The sequence below is a fragment of the Clarias gariepinus genome, chromosome 3, assembly GCF_024256425.1.
Source record: "Clarias gariepinus isolate MV-2021 ecotype Netherlands chromosome 3, CGAR_prim_01v2, whole genome shotgun sequence".
Classification (NCBI taxonomy): Eukaryota; Metazoa; Chordata; class Actinopteri; order Siluriformes; family Clariidae; genus Clarias; species Clarias gariepinus.
In genome coordinates this window covers 47,391,864-47,417,500 of record NC_071102.1, presented here as the reverse complement: position 1 = coordinate 47,417,500, position 25,637 = coordinate 47,391,864, and the positions used below count along the sequence as shown (strand labels likewise).

Genomic DNA, 25,637 nt, shown 5'->3' with positions numbered 1-25,637 from the left:
AATAATCGGTTTAATAACCGCTAATTTAAAAGATTTTGGAACATAACCAATGCTGAGTGAAGAATTAATTATTCTCAACAGGGGTTCTATTATTGCTGGTACTATCTGTTTAAGAAAATGTGTCGGTACAGGATCTAATATACAGGTTGATGAATTTGAAGAAGAGATGAGTGAAATTAGTTCATTCTCTTCAAGGGGAGTAAAGTATTCTAGGTTCTGGTCTGACATGGCTAGATTAACATCTGCATCAATTACATTGTTCGGTTTCAAAACCTCAATTTTATGTCTAATATTTACAGTTTTATTATTAAAATAGTTCATGAAGTCCTCACTATTGCATGATGTTGTTGTGGAGATTTCTGCAGTGGTCTTCCAGTGGTTATACCAGGGAGCAAGTTTCTTATCTCTAATAATTTTTCTTTTAAAAATGATTTTTCTTTTCTTTCTTCTTCCACTTATTGCTATATTGTTCATATTCACATAATTATAATCAGTAGTAGCGTTACCTGGCAGTGTGCAGAGCCGATGGCGAGCCGCTTGGCGTAGTCATTAGCCACATGCTGCTTTTCAGTGCCCGAGACCGCATCGTGGTGCTGCGCTACAGCCATCGCACGCTCTGATCGGACAGACAGCAAGTCAGTCAGTACAGAGCAGCCAATAGAAATCCAGATTTCTTTTCTCTGACATTAAAGACGAGCTTACTGAGCGTGTCGCTGTTCCCCTCCCCAAACGGGCCGTGGGTGGACCTCGGACCCCCGAGCACCTCCAACTGATTACACGTCTGAGACACAGAGACATGAATATTAACTAACTGATGTGTTAAAGTGTAACCTATAGACACCAGTCCTGGAGATGTCCTGGTTACCATGACAACTGACAAGTCGTTCCATCCCATAATATATGCAAGAGTCCTGTCTCAGACTACCTGCAAGTAGATCAACTAATTCATATGTAAGTGTGAGTGTATGTTGTTCCTGTGTGTGTGTGTGTGTGTGTGTGTGTGTGTGTGTGTGTATATTGACCTGCAGGAAGCTGTTACTGAGTCTCTCATAGCGTTTGAGCGCCGGCCGGCTGGTGAAGTATCCCGTCCAGAAATCATGAGCGTCATCAGCGTATGGGAAAAAATCGTCCGTCTTTAATGGCCTGAGTGATGGACAGAGTGATGAAGGGTTCATACAGTCAGTGGTGGGCAGAGTACAGAGAGGACACAGAGTACAGAGAGGACACAGAGTGGACACAGAGTGGACACAGAGTACACAGAGTACACAGAGTGGACACAGAGTGGACACAGAGTGGACACAGAGTACAGAGAGGACACAGAGTACAGAGAGGACACAGAGTACAGAGAGGACAGAGAGGACACAGAGTACAGAGAGGACAGAGAGGACAGAGAGGACACAGAGAGGACACAGAGAGGACACAGAGAGGACACAGAGAGGACACAGAGTACAGATTGGACAGAGAGGACACAGAGAGGACACAGAGAGGACACAGAGAGGACACAGAGAGGACACAGAGAGGACACAGAGAGGACACAGAGAGGACATAACCAGCTCTGGTTGTGGTTTTAAACAGCAGTGTACTTCCTCATGTCTAGAAGGAAAGGTAAGTCTCCCAATTCTGCATAAGACTGAGTTAAACTGTTGATTTAAATACTACACACCTCTGTGTTTAGGTAACATGGTGACGTAGTGTGTGTGTGTGTGTGTGTGTGTGTGTGTGTGTGTGCTGACCAGGTGGCGTTAGCGAGGTTGAGTTCCTGGAGGTAACAGGACGGGGTGGAGTAGAGGACGTTGACCTTGCTCCCCGTCGCCTGCTTGGCGTTCACGTGGTGGATCAGCTTGTCCATGTTCTTGTACCAGGGGACGGCGTTCTCGTACTGGAAATCAGAACCCATCGTCATGATGATGTGATTCGTCTTGTATGTCTCAGCCTGGAGTGGATAAGTCACACACACACACACACACACACACACACACACACACACACACACACACACACACACACACACCCATATTGTAAGCTCTCATCTCTCATTTATTTATTCTCCCCATGTGTCCTCCCCCATGTGTCCTCCCCCATGTGTCCTCCCCCATGTGTCCTCCCCCATGTGTCCTCCCCCATGTGTCCTCCCCCATGTGTCCTCCCCCATGTGTCCTCCCCCATGTGTCCTCCCCCATGTGTCCTCCCCCATGTGTCCTCCCCCATGTCCTCACCTGTGTGTATGAGATTTTGATGAAAGTGTCCACCAGGTCATCCACGTTGTAGTCCTCCAGGTCTGGGTCGTCCTGCACTGGTGCATCAGAGCAAGACTGATCCCAACAGAAGCCCTGAGGAGGGTTATACCCATTCGGGAGAACACCTACACACACACACACACACACACACACACACACACACACACACACACTTATACAAAGCTCCAAAATTTGAAGGGATCCTTCTGTGTTCATCCACATAAAACCATCACAGCATCTAAGTGTGTGTGTGTGTGTGTGTGTGTGTGTGTGTGTGTGTGTGTACCAGTAAAAAGGTCAGCTGTTGGGGGTTGTAGGCTCTCACTCGCTCTCCACACCATCTCCATCTCCTTCATCTTCATCCTGCGAGTTTTATCCTGATAATCCAGACGGCCGAAGAAGAGACCATCATAGCCCATCTGTAACACACACACACACACACACACACACACACACACACACACTTAAATATAAAAGCAGGTGTGTGGATACACGGGACGTCAGTGTGTTATCCGGAGCAGGTGTGTGTGTGTGTGTGTGTGTGTTTCAGTAACATTCATCATGCACTGTAGTACCTGTAGAGTGTGTGAGAGATGGCGGGGCAGGTGTGTGTTACCTGGGCGAACATGGAGGCGTGTTCTCGGGCGTGGCCGAACGGGTCGATGTGCCAGGCCACACGGGGGCGCCCACACTCTCCAAACGTCTGGTTTAAAAAGCGCAGGCCGAGAGTCATCTGATCGATCACCGCGCTGTAGTGTGTGCTGGCTTCATCACTCATACACCAACCGCCATTCACAAACTCCAACCGACCTGCAGGGGGCGTCAGAGAGGGAGGGGGGGTGAGAGAGTGTGTGTGAGAGTGTGAGGTGAGGTGAGCAGACAGATGAACTCTGACCCTGCTCCACCAGCTGTGTGACGACGCTCCTGGTCCTCTCGTCCTGTCGTCTCCACCAGCGGTAGAAGAACGCCGTCTCCACGTAGATGAACCTGCGTGCTGGATCCTTCTGCAGCTCTGACACCACCGAGTCCAGGATGTACTGAACCCCTGCGTGCTGGATATCATTCCAGCCTACACACACACACACACACACACACACACACACACACACACACACACACGTGACGATGGTTATACAGTGAGAGACTAAAGGCCGAGGTGTTGGAGTTCAGGATGTGTCCCAACCCTGCGGTCGGGCCTGACGATCATCATGTGGCGTTTATGAGCTGATGAGATGCAGAACATTATTACAGCGCAGAGTGTGTATACTGCACACACACACACACACACACACACACACAAAAGTTCACTAAAGCACATCATGGGACCAAATCACAACGTCTCATGAGATAATCAGCTGATCAGTTTACATTTAGACATTTGGCAGACGTTCTTATCCAGAGCAACTCACACACACACACACACACACACACACACACACACACACACACACACAACATTGACACTCCTAATATGAGCACTACTAACTATGTGTGTGTGTGTGTGTGTGTGTGTCTGACCTCCATAGTAGTACTGATCCACAGTCTTCAGCCAGCCCACATCATCATGTGTGTGAGGAACCAAGTGCACGTTTAGCATGGATGGCTTCGTCGCTGGACATGACTACACACACACACACACACACACACACACACACACATATATATATATTACACCAATGTCAGTTAATAACAAGCACTTTGTGTGTGTGTGTGTCCTTGAAGCTCATTATTGCTCTATAACAGCACTCTGCATTTCCACTTGTGTTTATTTAGACACACACTGTTGTTATTTAGTGTGTTGTTTGTTATTTAGTGTGGTGTTTGGTATTTAGTGTGTATTTAGTGTGTATTTAGTGTGTTGTTTGTTATTTAGTGTGTTGTTTGTTATTTAGTGTGGTGTTTGGTATTTAGTGTGTATTTAGTGTGTATTTAGTGTGTTGTTTGTTATTTAGTGTGGTGTTTGTTATTTAGTGTGGTGTTTGTTATTTAGTGTGGTGTTTGTTATTTAGTGTGTTGTTAGTGTGTTGTGCCGTGGGTGAAATCAGCCACTTCCCGTTCTCTTTTTCAGCAGCTCTGACCACAATAATGTCTCTGCTGATGATGTGAGAAACTGAGCAACACAACTGTGAGAGCAGAGACTTTAGTACAGTTTATAACTTTATCACTTTTATTATTTTATTCTCTGTAATAATAAGAATGTAAAATAAATAAGGCTTCATTCACATTTAAGAATTTGGCCGACACCCTTATCAAGAGCAACTTTCGTTTTCAACTTTCATTCTGTGTCTGATTATAGATCTGAGCAGTTAGGGGCCTCGCTCAGGGGCCCAACAGGGACAACTTGGTGACCGTGGGATTTGAACCTGGGACCCTCTGAACCGTAGTCCAAAGCCTTAACCAGACACCTCTAGCCAGGTACAGACCTTTAACTTCTTTATCCAACTTCACCTGCACCTTTACTTTTACCTCCAAGTCAACCTGTAGGGTTTACTTGCGCCTTCAACTCCGCCTCGACCTGCGCTTCTAACTCCGCCTCAACATGAAACTCCGCCTCGACCTGTGCCTCTACAGTAACTCCGCCTCGACCTGTGCCTCTACAGTAACTCCGCCTCGACCTGCGCCTCTACAGTAACTCCGCCTCGACCTGCGCCTCTACAGTAACTCCGCCTCGACCTGCGCCTCTACAGTAACTCCGCCTCGACCTGCGCCTCTACAGTAACTCCGCCTCAACCAGCATCCTGAACTCCGCCTCGACCTGAAACTCTGCCTCGCCCTGTGCCCCTCACTCTGCCTCTAACTCCGCCCTTAAGTCTGATCTCTGAGCAGCTCCCTGAGTGTCAGACTGTTACACCCTCAGTGTGTGAAGGTCTCGTCCCCCTGCTGCTATTAGACTGTACAATCAGAGCGGCTCCCAGTGAACCCGTCTCCGTAACACACACTCTCTCATTACTCTAACAGTAACTCAGATTTTTGTGCATTAACACCACTTCACCCTGTACATTACAATATAACCCAATGCAATATGTTTAAAGTGTAATAAAGTGTAACTGCTGTATTTACTTGTTTCTTATTCCTTTGTGTTTAAACCCCCTTCTGTCTAAACTTTATATGTGCACATTTTGGAACATCTGCTCTGCTCTGAGATCTCACCTCCACCTGTAGGAGCTCTGGGGAGACGCAGGAGAACAAACACACTCACAATGTTCCCTAAATGATTATTTATTATAAACCATAACTAACTATTTATAAACATTATTTAGCAAACTTTAACATCTCTACATTACTTTACAAACATTTCCGAACTCTCTCACACACACACACACACACACACACACACACACACACACACACACACACACAGTACGGGTGTATGTATGTGTGTGTGTGTGTGTATATATATATGTATATGTTTCTATGTGTGTGTGTGTGTGTGTGTGTGTATATATATATATGTATATGTTTCTATGTGTGTGTGTGTGTGTGTGTGTGTATATATATATATGTATATGTTTCTATGTGTGTGTGTGTGTGTGTGTGTATATATATATATATGTATATGTTTCCATGTGTGTGTGTGTGTGTGTGTGTACCTGGTATCCGCACCCCGGGGGGTCCCTGACGCGGGGGGGGCGACCACACACCCCCACGCACTGCAGCACGAGCACACACAAGAGAAGCAGCTCGCGCGCCGCCATCGCATACAACAACACAGTCACATGACCGCCGGCTTATAGCAGCGCAGCGCGTGACCGGGAGCGGAAGTGATGTGGCGCATCACCTGACAAATATGCAAATATGGGGGCGTGGCGATGCAGTGAGTGTAGCGGATAAAGGCGGATTAATCCTGAAAGTGAAACATTGTGTTCTTTATATAAGACCGAAACCGAATAACATGCTGATGAACTCTAATATACAGAATGTTTATTATTAACACATTAATGTGTACAAGCTGCATCTAATATATTATTATATTTGTATGATTTATTTTGATAATTTATGGTTTTATTTATAAAATGTATATAATAACTTTAATAATTTGTCACATCCAGCTCTGAAGGAAGGACTGGCAGTGTGGTGGAGGAGTCTTAAAATATGCTCTGTTTATTAAAAATAACAAACAAAAAAACTTTTACATAAACATAACATATACATAAACTTTTACATAAACAGTATGTTGAATAACTCTACTCACTGTCTTTACAGGGTAAATTTAATTTAATTCAATTTAATTTATATAGCGCTTTTAACAACGGTCATTGTCTTAAAGCAGCTTCACAAAAATGAAAGAAATTCATTAAAAAAAATAATTAAAAGAAAAAAGAAATAATAATAATAATAATAATAATAATAATAAAATAATAATAATCATAATTAATTGTGTATGTGTGAGAAAATTGTGCCTAGATAATAATGAGATGAATGAATGAAATGTCTCTGATGAGCAAGCCAAGGGTGACGGCGACAGTGGCAAGGAAAAACTCCCTGAGATGGTAATAGGAAGAAACCTTGAGAGGAACCAGACTCAACAGGGAACCCATCCTCATCTGGGTGATAACGGATAGAAATAACATCAAGTGTGTTATGCAGCTGAAAGTACAATATAACAGAAATTCTTTAAATGAACATGAAGTCCAGTTCAGCACAGGGAGTCAGTAGGTGCAGAGGGCAGATGGGGTCTGGATCACTGGGAGCACAGGAGCAGGATGTGTAGCTCCAACCATAATAAGGCAGAATTCAGCTGGAGCTGGTCCTTCTCTGGATGCCTCAGGATCCTCGCAGGGTTGGCCTTTATCTACTGAAGCTGTTACAATCTCCAGATGCCTCGGGATGGGTAGAAAAGTACAGAACTGATGGAGAGAATTAGCGTAGTTGCCATTCAGAATAGATGTACTGGAGTATGAAGTTATGGGATGAGTTACACGTATGCCAGATTAAAAAGATGCGTCTTGAGTCTTACTTTTAAACTAGGAAACTGTGTCTGAGCCCCGAACACTGTCTGGAAGGCTATTCCAAAGCTTTGGAGCTAAATATGAAAAAGCCCTACCCCCTTTTGTAGATTTTGAAATTCTGGGAATTACAAGAACTCTTTCTTGAGAACTACAAGAGTTTTGTGATCTTAAGGAGCGTGGTTGGATTATAGGGTATCAGAAGACTGGTTAGGTATGTGGGAGCTAAACCATTTAAAGCCTTGTATGTAAGTAATACTATTTTGTAATTAATTCTAAACTGAACAGGTAGCCAGTGCAGGGATGATAATATTGGGGTTATATGATCATATTTTCTGGATCTAGTGAGAAACCTGGCGGCTGCATTTTGGACTAACTGAAGCTTGTTTATTGAGGATGCAGGACAACCACCTAGTAATGCATTACAATAGTCCAGTCTGGAGGTCATGAATGCATGAATTAGCTTTTCTGCATCAGATACGGATAAGATGCTCCTAAGTTTGGCGATATTTCTAAGATGGAAAAAGGCTGTTTTTGTGATATTGGAAATATGATTTACAAAAGACAAGTTACTGTCTAATTTTACGCCCAGGTCTTTTACTGTTGAGCTAGTAGTAACAGTACATCCTTCTAAACGCAGGCTGAATTGTGAAAGCTGTTGTGTGCTGGTTTTTGGGCCGATGAGTAATATCTCTGTCTTATCTGAATTTAGTAAAAGAAAGTTATTGGTCATTCAATCTTTAATGTCCTAGACACACTCGGTTAATCTAGACCACTTAGGTATTTCGTCTGGTTTTGTTGAGATGTATAATTGGGTATCATCACCATAACAATGAAAACTAATCCCATGTCTTCCAATGATGTTACCCAAGGGAAGCATGTATATTGAGAACAGCAGAGGTCCTAAAACTGACCCTTGTGGGACCCCATATTTCACTGGCATTAAACCAGACGGTTCTCCATTTAGATCTACAAAATGGTATCGATCAGACAGGTATGATCTAAACCATTTTATTCAAGATTCAAGATTCAAGATTCAAATAACTTTATTAATCCCAGAGGGAAATTGCTTTTGCTCGGTTACAGGTGCTCACAGTTGTTAACTAAGAAAGGTAATGAAGAATAAAGGTAATAAATAATAATAATAATAATAATCTTAAAAAAAAAAAAAAAAGTCTTAAAACAGTAAGTACCATAAGTATTTTAATGCCTGTATTTTAATTTTAATGCCTGTCCCTGAATACCTATATGATTTTGTAGGTGATCTATGAGAATATTATGATCTATGGTGTCGAATGCAGCACTAAGATCAAGTAAGACTAGTATTGAGATGCAGCCTTGGTCCGAAGCTAAAAACAAGTCGTTTGCAATCTTAACTAGTGCAGTTTCTGTACTATAATGGGGCCTGAAACCTGACTGAAATTCTTCTAGGATGTTATTTTCCTGCAAGAATGTGCATATTTGAGCTGATACTACTTTTTCTAATATTTTTGATATGAACGGAAGGTTTGAAATCGGCCTATAATTTGTTATTTCATTCGCGTTCAAATTAGATTTTTTAAGAAGCAGCTTAATAACTGCCAGCTTCAATGGTTTAGGGACGAGACCTAGATATAATGAAGAATTAATAATGTTTAGAAGTGGCTCTCCAACCGTAAGCATCACTTCTTTTTTTTAAATCTGGTTGGTATTGGGTCTAACAGGCACGTTGTTGATTTAGCTGAGGTGATAAGTTTATACAGCTCTTCCTGTCCTACACTTGTAAAGCACTTAAAATCTAAATGTGAAGCTCTAGGCTGAACTAGATCGTGAGATACTATTAATTCAATTCAATTCAATGACATTTTATTTGTATAGCGCTTTTAGCAATTTTCATTGCTGCAAAGCAGCTTTACACAGTCAAAAGAATTATTTAAGTTTGTATGAAATGTGAATGTGTATGAATCAAAATGGTCAGTTAGTTCCTGGTGAGCAAGCCGAGGGCGACAGTGGCAAGGAAAAACTCCCTGAGATGGTAATAGGAAGAAACCTTGAGAGGAACCAGACTCAACAGGGAACCCATCCTCATGGGTGAAACAGAAAGCAGTAAATGATCTGCATTTATACAGTGTGTAGGGTGGGAGGCAGTTCAGCTATAATAGCTGATGTTAATTGATGTTAATATGGAGTCCAGGTAGTTATTGAAGACCCAGGTAGACTTGTAAGAAGTTCCAGTCATGAACTATTGAACTGTCAAGTCCCCAGAGAAACAGTTGCCAACACCAGTCGAGGCCAGAACCATTTTCTAGGTAGAGAGAATCATTCCCAGACACCAGACGCATCCCAGAGAGACACACGGGGCATCCATGTGACAAGATCTTCAGCCAGAAGCGGGGCACCAGGATGGGTCAGACAGGTCCAGATCTGCTCCTTTACCTAAGGCTAATCTATTTATAAAAATGCTCGGCTAAATAAATAGGTTTTTTAGCCTGGACTTAAACACTGAGACTGTGTCTGAGTCCCGAACACTATTTGGAAGACTATTCCATAATTTTGGGGCTTTGTAAGAAAAAGCTCTGCCCCCTGCTGTAGTTTTAATAATATGCAGTACTGACAAGCAACCTGCATCCTTTGATCGAAGTAGGCGTGGCGGATCGTAGGACACTAGCAGTTCGCTCAGGTACTGCGGCGCGAGACCATTTAATGCTTTATATGTCAAGAGTAGTATTTTAAAATTAATGCAAAATTTTAAAGGGAGCCAATGCAGTGAAGATAAGATAGGGGTTATGTGCTCATATCTTCTGGTTCTAGTAAGGACTCTCGCTGCTGCATTCTGGACTAGCTGAAGCTTATTTATGCATCTAGCTGAACAACCAGACAGTAAGACATTACAATAGTCCAACCTAGAGGTGATAAAAGCATGAACTAGTTTTTCTGCATCGTTTAGCGACAATAAATTTCTTATCCTGGCAATATTTCTGAGGTGAAAGAATGCTATCCTGGTAATATTATCTACATGTGCTTCAAATGAATAGCTGGAATCAATAATCACACCAAGGTCTTTCACTGTTGCATTTAATGGAACAGAAAGGCCATCTAAAGTTACGGTGTGATCTAAACTATTAGAGGTTGAACCTCCGTTATTTTCTTCCTTATGCCATCAATTTTTTCATTAAAGAAGTCCATAAAGTCTTCACTACTAAAATGTTGTGGAGTACTCTCTGCAGGCATCTTAGGCGAGCCACTGTACTAAATAAGAACTTGGGATTGTTTTGGTTTCTTGCTATCAGTTGGCTAAGATGCTTGGTCCTCGCAGTTTTTAGAGCCTTTCTATAGCTGCACATACTGTTTTTAAACGCAATTCGAAAAACCTCTAATTTAGTTTTCCTACATTTTCGCTCGAGGTTACGGGTTGCTCTCTTTAGGGTGTGAGTATGACTCTTGTACCAAGGTGCAAGTGTTTTATCTCTGACTTTTTTTTATCTGATGGGAGCAACAGTGTCTAATGTTCTGGTAAAAATAGTACCCATGCTGTTAGTCACTTCATCTAGATCGTCTGCATTTAGGGGTCTGTTAGGTTTTAAATGAAGATGTAGTGTGTCCGAGCTAAGTTTTAAGCTAAGAGAAGAAGAGTTTTAGCTTGTTGTGTCCGCTGCACCTTGATACACTTACCGGTCCGGGCCCGATCGACCGGAAGAGACAAACACACACACACACGCAGGCATGATGTCTGAAGATCTCTGTTTATTCTCAGCAAAGAGAGCACATTTAAACGGTGCTACGTCCCGAACATCAAAAGAACCATCATTAACATGTCAGTCATAGAGGGACCCGGAGACAGACAGGTGAGAGGAGATACATTTGCATTCTCCTGATTTAACAAAAGGATTCTAGCAGACAGGAGCCATTTGGATGTCTCCTCGTCTGGATACAGGATATAGAAGGTGTTACCACAGAAGACATGAGGAAACACAGTGAGGGGTCTGTTCTCAGAGCACAGGAATCTTCTCATTAGATTACATTGTCTTACTACTTTATAAAACCTTACAGGGTCTAATAAGAATTTGGGACAGATCCGGCAGATTACTTGTGAATCTGTCTTTAGTAGTCGGATTAATATTTCTAACAAATCGATAACGTGGGGAGACACAGCTAATCTGTTCTACGGGTAGAGTATATATCAGGAGGTGATGATCTGTTATATCATTACTTTGAGGTAAAATCTCTATATTAGAGACATCTATACCATGAGATATAATTAAATCTAGCGTATGATTACAGCGGTGAGTTGATCTATTTATATTTTGTTTAACCCCAAAGGAATTTAGTAAGTCCATAAATGTGAGGGCTAAAGTGTCGTTAGCATCATCTACATGAATGTTAAAGTCTCCTACTATCAACACTTTGTCAGAGTTAACCAATAGGTCTGATAGCAGATGTCCAAATTCTTTAAGAAAATCGGCATATGGCCCTGGGGGTCTGTACACGGTGGCCAGAGTAAAATATAGCGCGGGTTTATTATGTATTTCATTAAGTGCAACATTAATGATGAGCACTTCAAATGAGTTAAACCTGGGCCTTATTTTCTGAGTAACCGTGAGTACATCATTGTAGATAGTGGCGACACCACCACCGCGACCAATTAGACGGGGCTCGTGCTTATAAAAATATCCTGACGGAGTAGACTCATTCAGACCAATATATTTATTTGGTTTAAGCCAGGTTTCGGTGAGGCAGAGTGCGTCAAGGCAATAATCCGAGATCATTTCATTAACAATAAGTGCTTTAGGCGCAAGGGATCTAATGTTGAGAAGTCCAAACTTTAGAGGTAGATTTTGATTACTTATTTGACCTTTTCCTGGTTTAATGGTTACCAGATTGTTTCGGGCAAATTTAACAAATTTATTATTTTTTTCTCACTATTTGGGGAACAGACACAATTTCTGTCTATTAGTATGGTGAGTTGTGACATGGCTAATGTGATTGGAATGTACGGTATGACTTACCGCCAGTCAGATGGTTTGTAATGTCCTGGAGATGTTGTCTGAAAGGACCACTGTTGTCTAAGAGCTCCAGCTCTGGTAGGGTGCAGGCCATCAGTGTGGTAGAGCCTAGGACGCTCCCAGCAAACATTCCAGTTATCAACAAAGGGTAATCTCTGTTGTTGACACCAAGATTGTAACCATACATTAAAGGCAAATAATCTACTGAACCTCTCCAGATACAATGATCTTTGTTGTGGGTGATGTGCTGCGGACCTTCTGAACCAGGCTCCTGAAGTCCTTCTTTAGGATCTCCGTCTGCCTCAGCCTGGTGTCGTTCGTGCCAGCATAAAGAACCACAGCTTGAATGTTCTTCCTCAGGGCCGCAGGCACCTGTGCAGCAACATCAAGAACACGTGCACCAGGTAAACAGCGAGTTTACGCCTTACCTTTAGCCGTGGTAGCACACACATGCCAGACGATGGAGTCTCCGATGACCAGCGCGTCGTGTGCCGTCTTGCGGAGAGGAGTGAAGCGGTTTCGGGTCGAGATTTCGCAGATTGGTGGTGGCGGAGGAGGAGAGGTCCTCGCCCGGGGCTTGGTGCGCGTCTTCCACAGCTGCAGTATCCAGGCCTCGTGGTATCCCGGCGCCGGGGTGAAGGAAAGCTGGGCGGGCTGCGTCCTCTGTGCATTAGACCTGGGCAGAGAAACATGCGGGGTTCAGGTTGTAGGAGAATTCTCACACCGAGAAATTATCTGGGACAGGTGAGCGTCGGTCCGCGGCGATTCCAGCATGGCTTTCCGCTGCTGTAGCCGGGCCAGCTTCACCTGTAGGTCGCGGATCAGCTTCTCCATGGCCTCCAGCTCCAAATCCACCAAGTGCAGTTCCAATGTATCCTCACCTGCACACAGAGGCAGAGACACAACTGACATGGTGTATAGAAATGGAGATAACAGGTGTGAAGAAGCGTAAACAAACTTGTGATAGCCGGGCTAATGGGCTAGCGATGCTAATGCCGGCTAAAAGCGGTGTGCTGCAAAACAATCAAAACTCAACAATATGACACGCGTTTTGAGTGAATATATTATAAGATAGTATAAAATACTTATCTGTAATATGTTCACTCTTCGTAAGGGGATGAAAAAGTTGAAAATAAATCTGACCTCATGTTTGACACCAAACTTTACCCGCGCACACCTCTGTATAAACCTTGCAATGTGTGAGAGGGGCACCAGGCGTAAGAGCTGTGTGAGAGGGGCACCAGAGAGCCGTGTGAGAGGGGCACCAGGTATAAGAGCCGTGTGAGAGGGGCACCAGGTATAAGAGCCGTGTGAGAGGGGCACCAGGCGTAAGAGCCGTGTGAGAGGGGCACCAGGCGTAAGAGCCGTGTGAGAGGGGCACCAGAGAGCCGTGTGAGAGGGGCACCAGGCGTAAAAGCCGTGTGAGAGGGGCACCAGGTGTTTGCAGTTGAGTGATGAACACTGAGAATAAGAATGTCTCAGAATAAGAATGTCTTTAAGGTCAGCATGTACAGTAGTTCCGCCCAAGCGAATTTGGTTTTACTGATTTTAAAATCACCAAATGACAAAATAAAATTATATATTCATGAAATCACACCTCGTGGAAAGAAATGAGCTACAGCTTCTACTCCGAAGACAGACCAGCAAAACTTTTAAATATTCCATCTTCTTACAAATAATAAAAATCTTAGGAGAAGTTGGCATGAGAAAGTTCAGATAGAGAACAAGTCACTGTAATACCAAGAGATTTAAAGCCTGAACAATTGAGTTTAAAAAGCAGGTTTAGATGCTAAAGTTGCAAAGCATTATTATTGACCAGGTAGTATTTACTCTTATATACCCTGAAAAAGAATTGAAATTATCCAAAATAGTTAAAATACTTTTTGCTCCTTGCTTTTATGATTTAAAAAACTGCCTTGATCTCTATGAGTTCAGTAGTGATAATGTTCAGGTCATTTTTGATTTGTCATTTTTAGCTGATGTGCTAACAATCTTCTTGATTTATCACCATATTCATAATACGTTCACCGAGTCTGTAACAACATACGTTCTGTTTCCTTTGTTGAAAGATGATCAGATTCTGATTGTAAGTCAATGCGTTGCTTGTACAACTCCGGAGAAGGATTAGATGCATGGATATGGTCGAGTTCGCTAATAGCTAATGTAAGTGCGTTGAGCTTAGTCCTGCGACTGCAATTTAGAAAAGCAGAGTATGAGATAATCGCCCTCCAAGATAAGCTTGGAGAGTTTCCCATTATAACAAATATTAAGTGGACTCAAGATGGTTAAACAACAAGAAGTCATCAATAGTGTTAGAAATGATTAAACCGCAAGACGATGTGGGCTGTTTATGTGTTGATACCCAGTGATAAGGGAGCATGGTCAGAAAGTACAATACTTAAATAATCTAAAGAAACAAGATTAAGCTGACTGTCAATAAAAAAAAAAATCTATTCTAGAATATGAATGATGCATCTGAGAAAAAAATGCATCATTGGGACACAGGATTACGGAATCTTCATGGGTCTTTTATCAAGTGTGTGCACATGTGCGTGCACACACACACACACACACACACAGAAACAAACACACACAGATGATACTAAAATCTAGAGTCTCTATCCTAACAAACCCTATAAGACAGCAAAATAAACTAACTAAAAGAAAAGTTGCTCTCACAGGAACTGTGGCCACGACTCGGAGACTGAGCCCGATGTAAAAAAACCAAAGAAAAACAAAAGGCCTTATCCCCAGCTCATAATAATGTATAAATAAATGATTACCATCTTAAATGAAGAAAAAGAAAAAATCGATGAGAGAAAAACAACAGAAAAAAGAGAAACCCCTAGAGGTGAATACTCCTAGGATCACCCCTCGTACACTCACCAAACGTGTATAATGACACATCTTTAGTTGAATATTTGGTTCCCAAGACGATAGGAGCTGTAATGCAATATGTCAAGACAAAAACACTACCTTTGCGAAATAAGAAACTTGCATAGCCAGAGGTAGCATCAGATAATGTAAACAGATCCCACATTTTATTTTTAAAAGGAGAAAGAAAAGAAACCCCTATTCAACAATAAAACAGAACTAATATTAAATATATTTAAAACACTACGAGTGTATAGTTCATGCACTTTGGATGGTTTAAATGTAGTCTTTTGATTCATCGGCCGAAAGAAAATCTTTCCCCACACCATTGAGGTTCTCCTCATCCGCGCTGGGTGAAACAGGCCGTAGCGCGCGCCCTCAATGCCGCGGAGGTGTCACCGCACCTCATTCACAGAAGCACGAGCTTTTGCAATTTTTGCTGTGTGGTCAGGAATATCAGAAATACTCAATTCCTTGCACTTAATCTGCTTTAACTCTCTGGCACGCCGTAAAACATCAAGGCATTCACTGTGGTAGTGAAATCTGGCCACAAGTGCGGTGAGATCTGTCCAAGGTCGGCTCCTTCTCCAGGCTGAGCGTGTCTTTAAGCAACGCAGCGATATGAGAATATTATTACGCCGTGATGTGACGTCCAAATCTTTGCATTTGTTATCCAGTTTAACTAAATCTGCAGTAAGACTTTGTATCTTGCTTTGCATTGCAGTAATATCAGTACAATCAGGGAGGTTTGGTGCTCGTTCACACGTGAGCTCTACAGGAGTGTCGCTGAGCTCAGACGCTGACGTTGGGATGTCGAGGAGCCTCTGATGGTTTGATGGGGATGAGTTTAGTCACCATGTCTTAATGGATCTCACAGTGGAGTGGTTTGGTTAGTCCACCTTAGTCCAGTGAAGAGGAACTGTAACACTACAGCACTCTGAGACGTTCTGCACAGCCGTGTGCTTTAGAGTGTGTGTAACAGTTGGAAAAAAAGCTATTATGGGTGTGATAGACAGGGGTGCACATACTTATGGCTATTGTGTACATTCAGCATAAACAATAATGGATGCTGATAAGGAAAAGTAAAGACACAATTACTGTTAATGCAAATCATTTTATTTAATCATAACTTGTGGGAAAGAGTCCCAAGATGATGATTGTGTTTGTTTTCTGTGTTTGAGAAAATCACAATAATTTCATAAATATACATTTAAATACATTTTGTTCTGTGGATCTAAACATAAAGATAAATTCACATCATTCATGTAAAAATTCTAATTTCTTCAAATTCTGATCTTTTATATTTATTTCATTTCCAGTGGGAGTACCTGCATGATTTAAGGTTACTGTGTGTGTGTGTGTGTGTGTGTGTGTGTGTGTGTGTGTGTGTGTGTGTGTGTGTGTGTTATGTGTGTAGATCAGTGATGTCCCAAACAAAGTCCAGTGGCAGGTCTTTCATTCGTTCTTGATAAACACGGTCAAAGTGTTCATTCTGTGCCACCTTCAGAGAGTTCTTCCAGTCTCCCACTGTACCTGCACAGACACACACACAGACACACACACACACACAGACACACACACACACACACACACACACACACACAGACACACACACACACACACCTTTGTGTTAAAGTAGTGCAGGTCATTAGAGTAATATGAACCAGCCTCCTAACACACAGTATGAGTGCAGATCAATCCCTGCTATCCGTTATCACCCAGATGAGGATGAGTTCCCTGTTGAGTCTGGTTCCTCTCAAGGTTTCATCCTATTACCATCTCAGGAAGTTTTTCCCTCAGCACCGTCACCCTCGGCTCGTTCATCAGGGACGATCTGATCATTCTGATCTGATTTTTCTAACTTATTCCCATATATTTTTGGCTTTGTAAAGCTGCTTTGCAACAAGCAGTTAAAAGTCCTATATAAATAAATTGAATAGAACCGAATTGAAGTGTGTGAGCTATGAATTTAGATAATAATAATAATAATAATAAAACAGAAAGCTGAATCTCAGATGAGCCCTCGCTAACTCCTGCGTACCTTTGCGGAGAAAACCATCTTTCCCAGAATCTACAACATCATCAGGTAGTGATGCGTAGTTTGCTTTCGGGTCTTTCTTCATGTTGTTGAAGCTCGTTTTCTCCACCACTCTGTCGATGACCTCATCCGACACATTCTTCCCCAAAAACTCACAGATCTTCACCACGGCACCTCTTAGGTCCTGGAACACCACCACACAGAGATAATACTATTACTACTACTATTAATAATAATAATAATAATAATATAACTAGAGATAATTCCTGGAGAGATTAAGAGACGCAGTGTTGCTCTGTTGTTGTTGTTCCTGTTAAAAGAGTGAAAGGGATTGTGTGAGTGGATGTATTGTTTTCTGCACAGCTCTGCTTCTGACACCTCAGGAACCGCTGGGACTGGAGCTTTAGTTTGATTGAAAGATTGGTTTGCAGGATGTCAAGTTTGATGTGTTTAGTCCAAACATTATGTTCAGGATGGCAGTTTTTCATGGATTTTGGGACGGAAATTGAAAGAAAAGTAAGAAATTCATGTTTTCTGAGAAAATCTGCTTTATGTCAGGTCTCAAACAAAAGGTTTTTTGGGTAAACCACCGGTCAGATTCTTTAGAAAGGTAACAGCAAGCCGTTCAAGTGAGAAGCCCTGATCCCTTCACCAGTGACCCGCATTTAATAAAAACAATCAAAAAGTAATTTGCTATAAAAGTGCAATAATAAAAATATTAGCAGGGGTGCCCTCGGCATACTACTTACTTCTCCTCCTCCTCCTCCTCCTCCTCCTACTACTACTACTACTAATAATAATATTGATAATACGTGGAATCCAGAATCACCCACAGTGGAAGTGCTGATGAATACAGACTGATTTCTTTACCACAATATGTTACAGTTATGTGAACTGAAATAAATGAACACAATGTAAATAATAAATATCTGTGTGGTCATCTCACCCTGATCATCTCCTCGTATCTGAGGAACAGGATGTTGTATTTGTCCTTGTTCGTGTACCAGCCTTTAATGTGATCAAACCAGCAGCCACCGACCACTGCACACACAAAACACCATTAAATCTGACTGAAGCCAGGGCCTGTGTTTACTGAGCGTCTCAGGGTCGGAAACTTGCTCCTACATGGTGATGGCAAAACTTCTCAGAATGATGATCTATCTTTTAGGAGTAGGCGTACGAGTAATTTCTCAAAATTAATCAAATAGCAAATCACTCCTACCTCTACCAAAATGTAGAAGAGCTCTGGAGGTGTCCTAACTGGTTTGGAGCAGCGAGGAAATGATGTTTAGTCAGAGCTGCTCGGAGGAGACGCGTTTCAGTAACACTGAGTGCTCATAAAAGATAGGTTTGGACAAAGATGAAATGATTTTTCTAACACATTGTGTGCGATATGTCCAGTACCTGGTCCATTAACTAACATTCCGTATGCTGATACTGTACGGGTTTTCAGTAACGATGAAGATACAGCTTTAAAACAGTGTTGGTTTGGGTTTGTCACAGGCAACAGTGCTCTTTGCTCTTACGGCACTACAGATAATACTAGCAGATTCATACATTTATCCACCATGCAGTGTGAAATCAGCGAAAATCAAGATGCATTCATGAGCATCACGGGGTTCCCCGGAGTAGTGGACATCATCCAAGACACACACATTAAAATAATAAACACTGATGGTTTCACCACCCTCCAGAATTTTACTTTCATTATTTCTTTACGTTTTACTCCCTCTCCAACTCTCATCCTCTCTTCAGTTTCATTTTCTTTCGGTACCATGTTGATCAGATTATGATGTTCCTACACAGCTCTATTATAGGGGCTTTAAACAGTTGTGAATGGAGCAGTCTGATTAGGATGACGTCATGCTGCGAGTCACACATTTTTTGTCTGTCACACACAAGTTTTGTCTGTGTGTATAAAGCTTTTCACTTTCAGCATTTCTCTTTTCCACCATTTAAAACTACAAAAACCTGTAAAAACTACAACACCCACTATATGGTGCAGCCACTTTACGGCTCTCAGTGTCGTAAAAAGAGACACACACACTTGGTGCTGTCCTATTCCTTGCTGAAAGGAAAGTAGGAAGTTTCCCAAACAGCTTTTTTGTCACACTCTGAGCTAAGAATATTTTCAGTCCTAAATTAACGTAAAGGAATTGACAACAATTTCTAGGAGAGATTCTGAGACAGTTAGTAAACAGGTAAACAGTAAACAGGTAAACAGTAAACAGGTCAGATCTACTGCTCTCAGAGTTACGTACTGCATTTATATTTAAATAAAGTTTCAATAAAATAGATACATTTTATAAGTTTAAACATAGACTTTGTGTTTGTGTGTGAGATAGAGAAAAAGAGAATTACTGAAGTAAAGTGTACTGACTCCGCCCAATGAAGAATTTCTCCATCGCCTCGTTATACGTCTCTGAACTCTCTAAAATCTTCATGTAGTGAGAGAAGTGGAAGTAGGACACCATGATGTCTTTGGGGTTTCTCATCACATAGATGATCTGGAATAAAACAAAAACTTTGATAGGAATAAAAACTAATGTTTATTGCTGTACAGCATCATGGGAATGGACTCTTATGTTGGTGATGGCACAACAATGGACTCCAGCTAATATTGCTAACTAGTATTAGCACTGGGGACTGGACATATGTATTATTGAAAATAATTAAAGTTTGCTAGAGTGTGTCCCACCTTTCCTTTCCCCTGTAAGCCATGAGGAACGAGGCGCTCCGGGAGGTGAGAGCAGAATAGGCGTGGGGATCGGCGAGTGGTATAGTCCTGCCCCTTCTCGGACATCTCCAGCCATGGCATACGGTCGTATGAAGTCTGATCCACAGCCTCTGGAAAATCATCCTCATACAGCAGCGTCACAATGCGCTGAGTCCAAACCGTACCTGAGAGAACATGAGGTTAGATCATAAATTCTCCTGGGTGGTATCTAAAAATTACTTGTTGGTTCTAGCTGCAGGTCCTAGTCATCAGTGTGCCATATCCAATGCTCTCCACCACCATACTCACTTCACCGGAACTGCACACATCTGTATGACTGGTGTTCCAAGAAAGCAAGGGGCTGGCTGTGTTACTTGACTGTTGGTGTGACACAGTGACATCTGTAACTCAACCCGGTTACTCTTAGTCTGGGAGCAGAAGGCCCTCAGCAACAGCCAACGTGCACCTGGGTTTTGGATTAGATATGAAACCCTGATGTGAGGTTTGTGGTGACCCCCAACTTTTCCATAAACCTTGACCAAATGTGGGAGTGAACTGAGGGCCTTTGTCACTAACAATACTTGTTCAGTCTTCTTTTAATCTGCTTTCATGTACTTGGATATGTTTCCTGACTTTTACCCGAGTAATAACAGAATTAAGCTTTCAACACTAGAAGCGCTGTGCCAGTGTAACCTACTTATAACCAGTGGTGTCAAAAGTATTCACATTCATTACTTGGGTAGAAGTATAGATACTAGGGTTTAAAAAGGGTTTTTTTTTTTTTTTTTTTTTTTTTGAGGGCAAGGGTAAGACACAGAAAGAAATTTCAAAAGGAATAGGCTGTTCCCAGAGTGCTGTATCAAGGCACCTCAGTGGGAAGTCTGTGGGAAGGAAAAATTGTGGCAGAAAACGCTGCACAACGAGAAGAGGTGACCGGACCCTGAGGAAGGTTGTGGAGAAGGACCGATTCCAGACCTTGGGGGACCTGCGGAAGCAGTGGACTGAAGTAGAAACATCCAGAGCCACCGTGTACAGGCGTGTGCAGGAAATGGGCTACAGGTGCCGCATTCCCCAGGTCAAGCCACTTTTGAACCAGAAACAGAGGCAGAAGCGCCTGACCTGGGCTACAGAGAAGCAGCACTGGACTGGTGCTCAGTGGTCCAAAGTACTTTTTTCGGATGAAAGCAAATTTTGCATGTCATTCGGAAATCAAGGTGCCAGAGTCTGGAGGAAGACTGGGGAGAGGTAAATGCCAAAATGCCTGAAGTCCAGTGTCAGGTACCCACAGTCAGTGATGGTCTGGGGTGCCATGTCAGCTGCTGGTGTTGGTCCACTGTGTTTTATCAAGGGCAGGGTCAATGCAGCTAACTATCAGGAGATTTTGGAGCACTTCATGCTTCCATCTGCTGAAAAGCTTTATGGAGAAGAAGATTTCATTTTTCAGCACGACCTGGCACCTGCTCACAGTGTCAAAACCACTGGTAAATGGTTTACTGACCATGGTATTACTGTGCTCAATTGGCCTGCCAACTCTCCTGACCTGAACCCCATAGAGAATCTGTGGGATATTGTGAAGAGAAAGTTGAGATGTATTAAAAACACTGTTTTTTTATTGGTCGGATGAAATATGCTAATTTTTTGAGATAGGAATTTTGGGTTTTCATGAGCTGTATGCCAAAATCATCAATATTAAAACAATTAAAAGGCTTGAACTACTTCAGTTGTGTGTAATGAATCTAAAATATATGAACATCTAATGTTTATCAGTACATTACAAAAAATAATGAACTTTATCACAATATACAAATGTTTTGAGAAGGACCTGTATATATAATCATTCCTGTTCCCTTCCTCGCTGGTGCTTGGTTGTGACATTTTGCTCGAATCTTCAGTCTCTATCACGACCATCTTCGTCTACTTATCACAACCTTATCAATCAAAAATGCTATTTTATTCAAACGTCCTTGCTGGAGTGTGTGACGTGACGTCATGTGCAGGTGCGATGGATCGCGTACCAACCAATAGGGTGTCGGAATGGTATGTTTATACTTCTCCTCCAACCACAATCAAATTCACTCCATCCGGATGGCGCGATTTATCCGGATGTTTTTTAGCGTTTGTTTTTTAAATGACAAGTACAATGTACTGACAATGTACAGGACTTCGTTACTTGACACCTCTGCTTATAATGCGGTTCATAACGTGGTTCTCAAACATTTTCTGTCATTTCCCACTTAAGAGGGTGGGCGAATTTTTTACGCCCCACTTGTCAACAAAATGATAACGAAATCGGCCAAGTTTACTATTTATTGAAATATCAATTTCTAAACCAATAAGATCAAATAACACCAAGTTCAAAACAGATAAAATACACGTGCGATTGTTATAACAGGCTTACTTCATCACTTATCTAGAGCTTTCTTTCAAAGAAGTTGAGTGGCTTATTAACGTGACTGGGGTGTGTTGTCTCTAAGTGTCTACCTACAGTAATTTGTTGGGTCTCATGCTGTCTGCTGCCAGCATGAGCATATATATAAAACAGAACAGTCTTGGACCCCGTCGTCGAGTATCCTTCACCCAAGGACCGCCGGGAGTTGGTCCTGGACAAGGGGGTACTGCCATGCACACTCAAATCGCGACCGGCACTAGGACCCGGAAGTAATCCGGTCGTGAACCAGGAAGTATAAAAGAGGTAAACAAACCATGGAACATCACTTAGTCATTGAGTTTGCCCATGTCGGTTCAGGCTGTTCGTCTACCAATTCGTGAGTACTCACTTTCTGGGGTTTACTTTCTGATTTGAGTGTGTGTTTATAGGTTGCGGGGTAAATTTGTGTTTTTCCCTCGCTCCCCTTTTGTGAGAGTTCTTAGACTAATTCACGTGGTTATCCTGATACTCGCTTGCTTCCACGTTTGGGTTTACCATCCACGTTACAAAGGGCTAACCGCTAAGCTACATCTTCTGGTCACTCCAGGTTAGTTCGCTCTGACACAGGGACGATCACAGCTCGGGTGGGGGCAGTGTGGCCTAGACGGGGCATCGGCTGGCAACATCATGCCTTGCGAGAGGGGTTGCTGTGTGTTCACCCTGTTGGGGAAGGGTGTTTGGGGTGGTGGCTTCGGCCATGTTTGTGTGTGAAGTGGGTGTGACCTGTTAAATGTGCTCCGGTTCATGCTTAGGCTGAATTGGTGGTTATCGAGTAAATGTGCTTCCCATGCTGTATATGTGTCTGTGAGAAGTAATAAAATACACCCAGCCATTTTCATCGGGCAGCAAGCAAGCTCACTTGTTCTCCAAGATCCTTCCGGCGGTAAAACGCTACAATAGCAATATACATTTGGAATCTGCATCTACATTTTCTGCTACATGTATAAAATTAGTCTCAGCTGAAACTTATGATCAATGGTGTTGGGGTACTTATGTAGTGATAATTAGTTTCTGCCAAATCATTAAAACTAACAATAGACTATGAGAGGTGGTTGGAAGGTGTTACTCATTTATTTATCCTCTACAAGGGCACTAACTACACAGACCAAACTGTTACCTTCTTGTACTGTTATAAAAATTCTAAATATAAACAAACAAAATACAGCTTTTTTTCCCAGAGGTAAAGGGAACGTCACTTATATAGAACCAGTCTGAGAAAGTGGACCGTGCTAAAAGATCTTACATCATGCCCTCTCATCTAATAAAACAGATGAGAAATAATTATTTGACATACAGAAGCGTCTCAATTAATTTTGAAATCAAAAGTTGATTTATTTAAGTCATTCAATTAAAAAAGTAAAATTCATATATTATATGGATTTATTACACACAGACTGATATATTTCAATTTTTTTTTTTTTTACTTTATGACTTACAGTTAACAAGAAAACAAAATTCACTTCAGCTAAACTGAACAACATGTCCTTCCAGATTTACAAACATTTCACAGATTCTTTTCAAGCGTACGTGTATACTGAAATATGAGAATTAACCGAACAGGCTTTTAGTTCTTTATTTACTAAATAGAAACAAAAGTTCTCATTTAAAACAGTCTCTCTCTCTCTCTCTCTCTCTCTCTCTCTCTCTCTCTCTCGCTTTCTCTCTTACTCACACACACACACACACACACACACACACACAATAAAGATAAAGTTGAGTCTAGAGTTTCCTAGGGTTTAAAGGTTAGCAAGTGTATATGGAGGTTATTTCAGTTCATGAACTCAAGTTCATTCAGTGATCATAAAGCACATAGTGACCAGGACAGAGGTCATGATCATGTCACTTCACCCCTTTTACCTCATTAAAGCTTCTTAAAGCCTTTTACCTCAATATACATTCCTCACTGTCTTTATCGTCATATCCCATTATATAGAAATAAAAATCATAATTTTCTTTGTGTGTGTGTGTGTGTAAAAGACAGAGACAGAGAGATAAAGGTTTCAGTGTCTCTCACCTGATTTAGGAAAAGTAATGACATACACATCATCGTCTCTGATCTGGAACGTCTTCAGACTGTCCATGTACTGCGGCGTGAGAATCTCCTTGTTGCTTTCAGGAAAGACGAAGCCCCTGATGGACAGGAGTTTGTCTCCAATCTTCTGGATCTCCTGCTCAGCCATGGTGTGATCAGTCACAAATACAGTTATCCACACTCACACTCACATGTCTTATACAAGTACTTCTAAGGAAAAGCTATGGGTGTGGGTGTGGAAAGTGGGCGGCGTCACAGACAATCATTTAAAAGGATTTTAAAACCCATAAGCAAACTATTCTTTCGCACGAAAAGGTGTGACTCAGGTCATGTATCATGTTGTCAGATGAAATTGCTCCTCAATCTTCAGCCAGATTACTCTGTATGTTCAGGATTTGTGAAGAGTTCTTTATAACATGTAAAGGGTAAACTATTCACTTTACAGTGAGCAGTCAAACGTTTGGAGACACATTCTCATCCTGTTATGTGGTGTGGGTTTGACAGCTGCACCAGGAGATATACAGTAATACTGAATGTAACAGCCCTTGTGCAGGGCTTTAAAGACAACTAAAAGTGTTCAATAACTAAAAGTATGATTTAGATTTTCGATTCTTAATAGTAGCCACCTTTTGCTTTGATGACAGCACCACATTATCAGTTTCATGAAGTTTTCCAACAATGCTGAGGAATTTCCCAGAGCTGTTGGGTACTTGGATGCTTCATCTCCCATCCAAACCATCTCAAATTGATTTAGATTGGGTGATTCTGGAAGTCAGGTCATCAGCCTTTTATCACTATCATTTTCGACAAATAGGACATCCTTTTTGACGTTCTCGTGCCGCTCAAAAGTTCTGGACTGAAATTCCCACAAACAGTTTTATACCTGAACCTCCAATAATGAAAGTGGACTCCATATTAACTTACTGCGATTGTAACTGCAGATCAATCTCTGCTCTCCGTTATCACCCAAATAAAGATGGGTTCCCTGTTGAGGCCGGTTCTTCTTAAAGTTTATTTCTATTGCCATCCCAGTTTTCTGTTTCACCGTCACCCCAGGCTTGCTTATTGTAAGGGACTGCCCCTAGAGGGCACTGTGGCTGTGTTTTGTTTCGTTTGTAGTTTTGTTGGAAAGACCCAGTTTCCCAGAAGGCACCTCGGTCAGGTGAGGAAGGAGCTCACCTGCGCCGAGGCAGCCAATTAGTGAGACTATAAGTAGCTGGTAGTTCTGGGAAACTGGGCCGAGCATTGTTATTGTCTAGTGGGCTTTTGTTTTGTTGTGTTTGTATGTTGGGGGGGGTTTGTTAGTACTGGCTCTGTTTTATGTGGTTAAGGACTTAAGTTAATCCTGAGTTAACCCATTTATGTGTGAGTATGTTGCGTGTGT

The 25,637-nt window shown here is 42.0% G+C and overlaps 2 protein-coding genes across 2 annotated transcripts in view; both read right to left on the bottom strand.

Moving 5' to 3' along the window:
* The window catches only part of man2b1 (mannosidase, alpha, class 2B, member 1), a 12,796-nt gene extending 6,838 nt beyond the window's left edge, over positions 1–5,958 (bottom strand). The window contains exons 1-10 of the mRNA XM_053492964.1: positions 5,828–5,958; positions 3,756–3,858; positions 3,133–3,306; positions 2,854–3,047; positions 2,524–2,656; positions 2,217–2,362; positions 1,734–1,933; positions 1,023–1,143; positions 703–781; positions 507–616 (exon numbers count right to left, since the gene is read on the bottom strand). Of these exons, the coding sequence (XP_053348939.1) occupies positions 507–616; positions 703–781; positions 1,023–1,143; positions 1,734–1,933; positions 2,217–2,362; positions 2,524–2,656; positions 2,854–3,047; positions 3,133–3,306; positions 3,756–3,858; positions 5,828–5,932 (1,365 nt within the window). The 5' untranslated portion in view covers positions 5,933–5,958. The remainder of the gene's footprint in view (positions 1–506; positions 617–702; positions 782–1,022; positions 1,144–1,733; positions 1,934–2,216; positions 2,363–2,523; positions 2,657–2,853; positions 3,048–3,132; positions 3,307–3,755; positions 3,859–5,827) is intronic.
* Positions 5,959–16,190: 10,232 nt separating this feature from the next.
* LOC128519300 (amine sulfotransferase-like) lies at positions 16,191–24,423 on the bottom strand. Its single transcript, XM_053492983.1, has 6 exons — positions 24,236–24,423; positions 19,776–19,978; positions 19,458–19,584; positions 18,024–18,118; positions 17,081–17,261; positions 16,191–16,572 (listed from the first exon to the last, which is right to left on the bottom strand). The coding sequence occupies exons 1-6, from the start codon at positions 24,399–24,401 to the stop codon at positions 16,445–16,447; spliced, it is 900 nt and encodes a 299-aa protein (XP_053348958.1). The 5' UTR covers positions 24,402–24,423; the 3' UTR covers positions 16,191–16,444.
* Between the last annotated feature and the right edge of the window lie 1,214 nt (positions 24,424–25,637).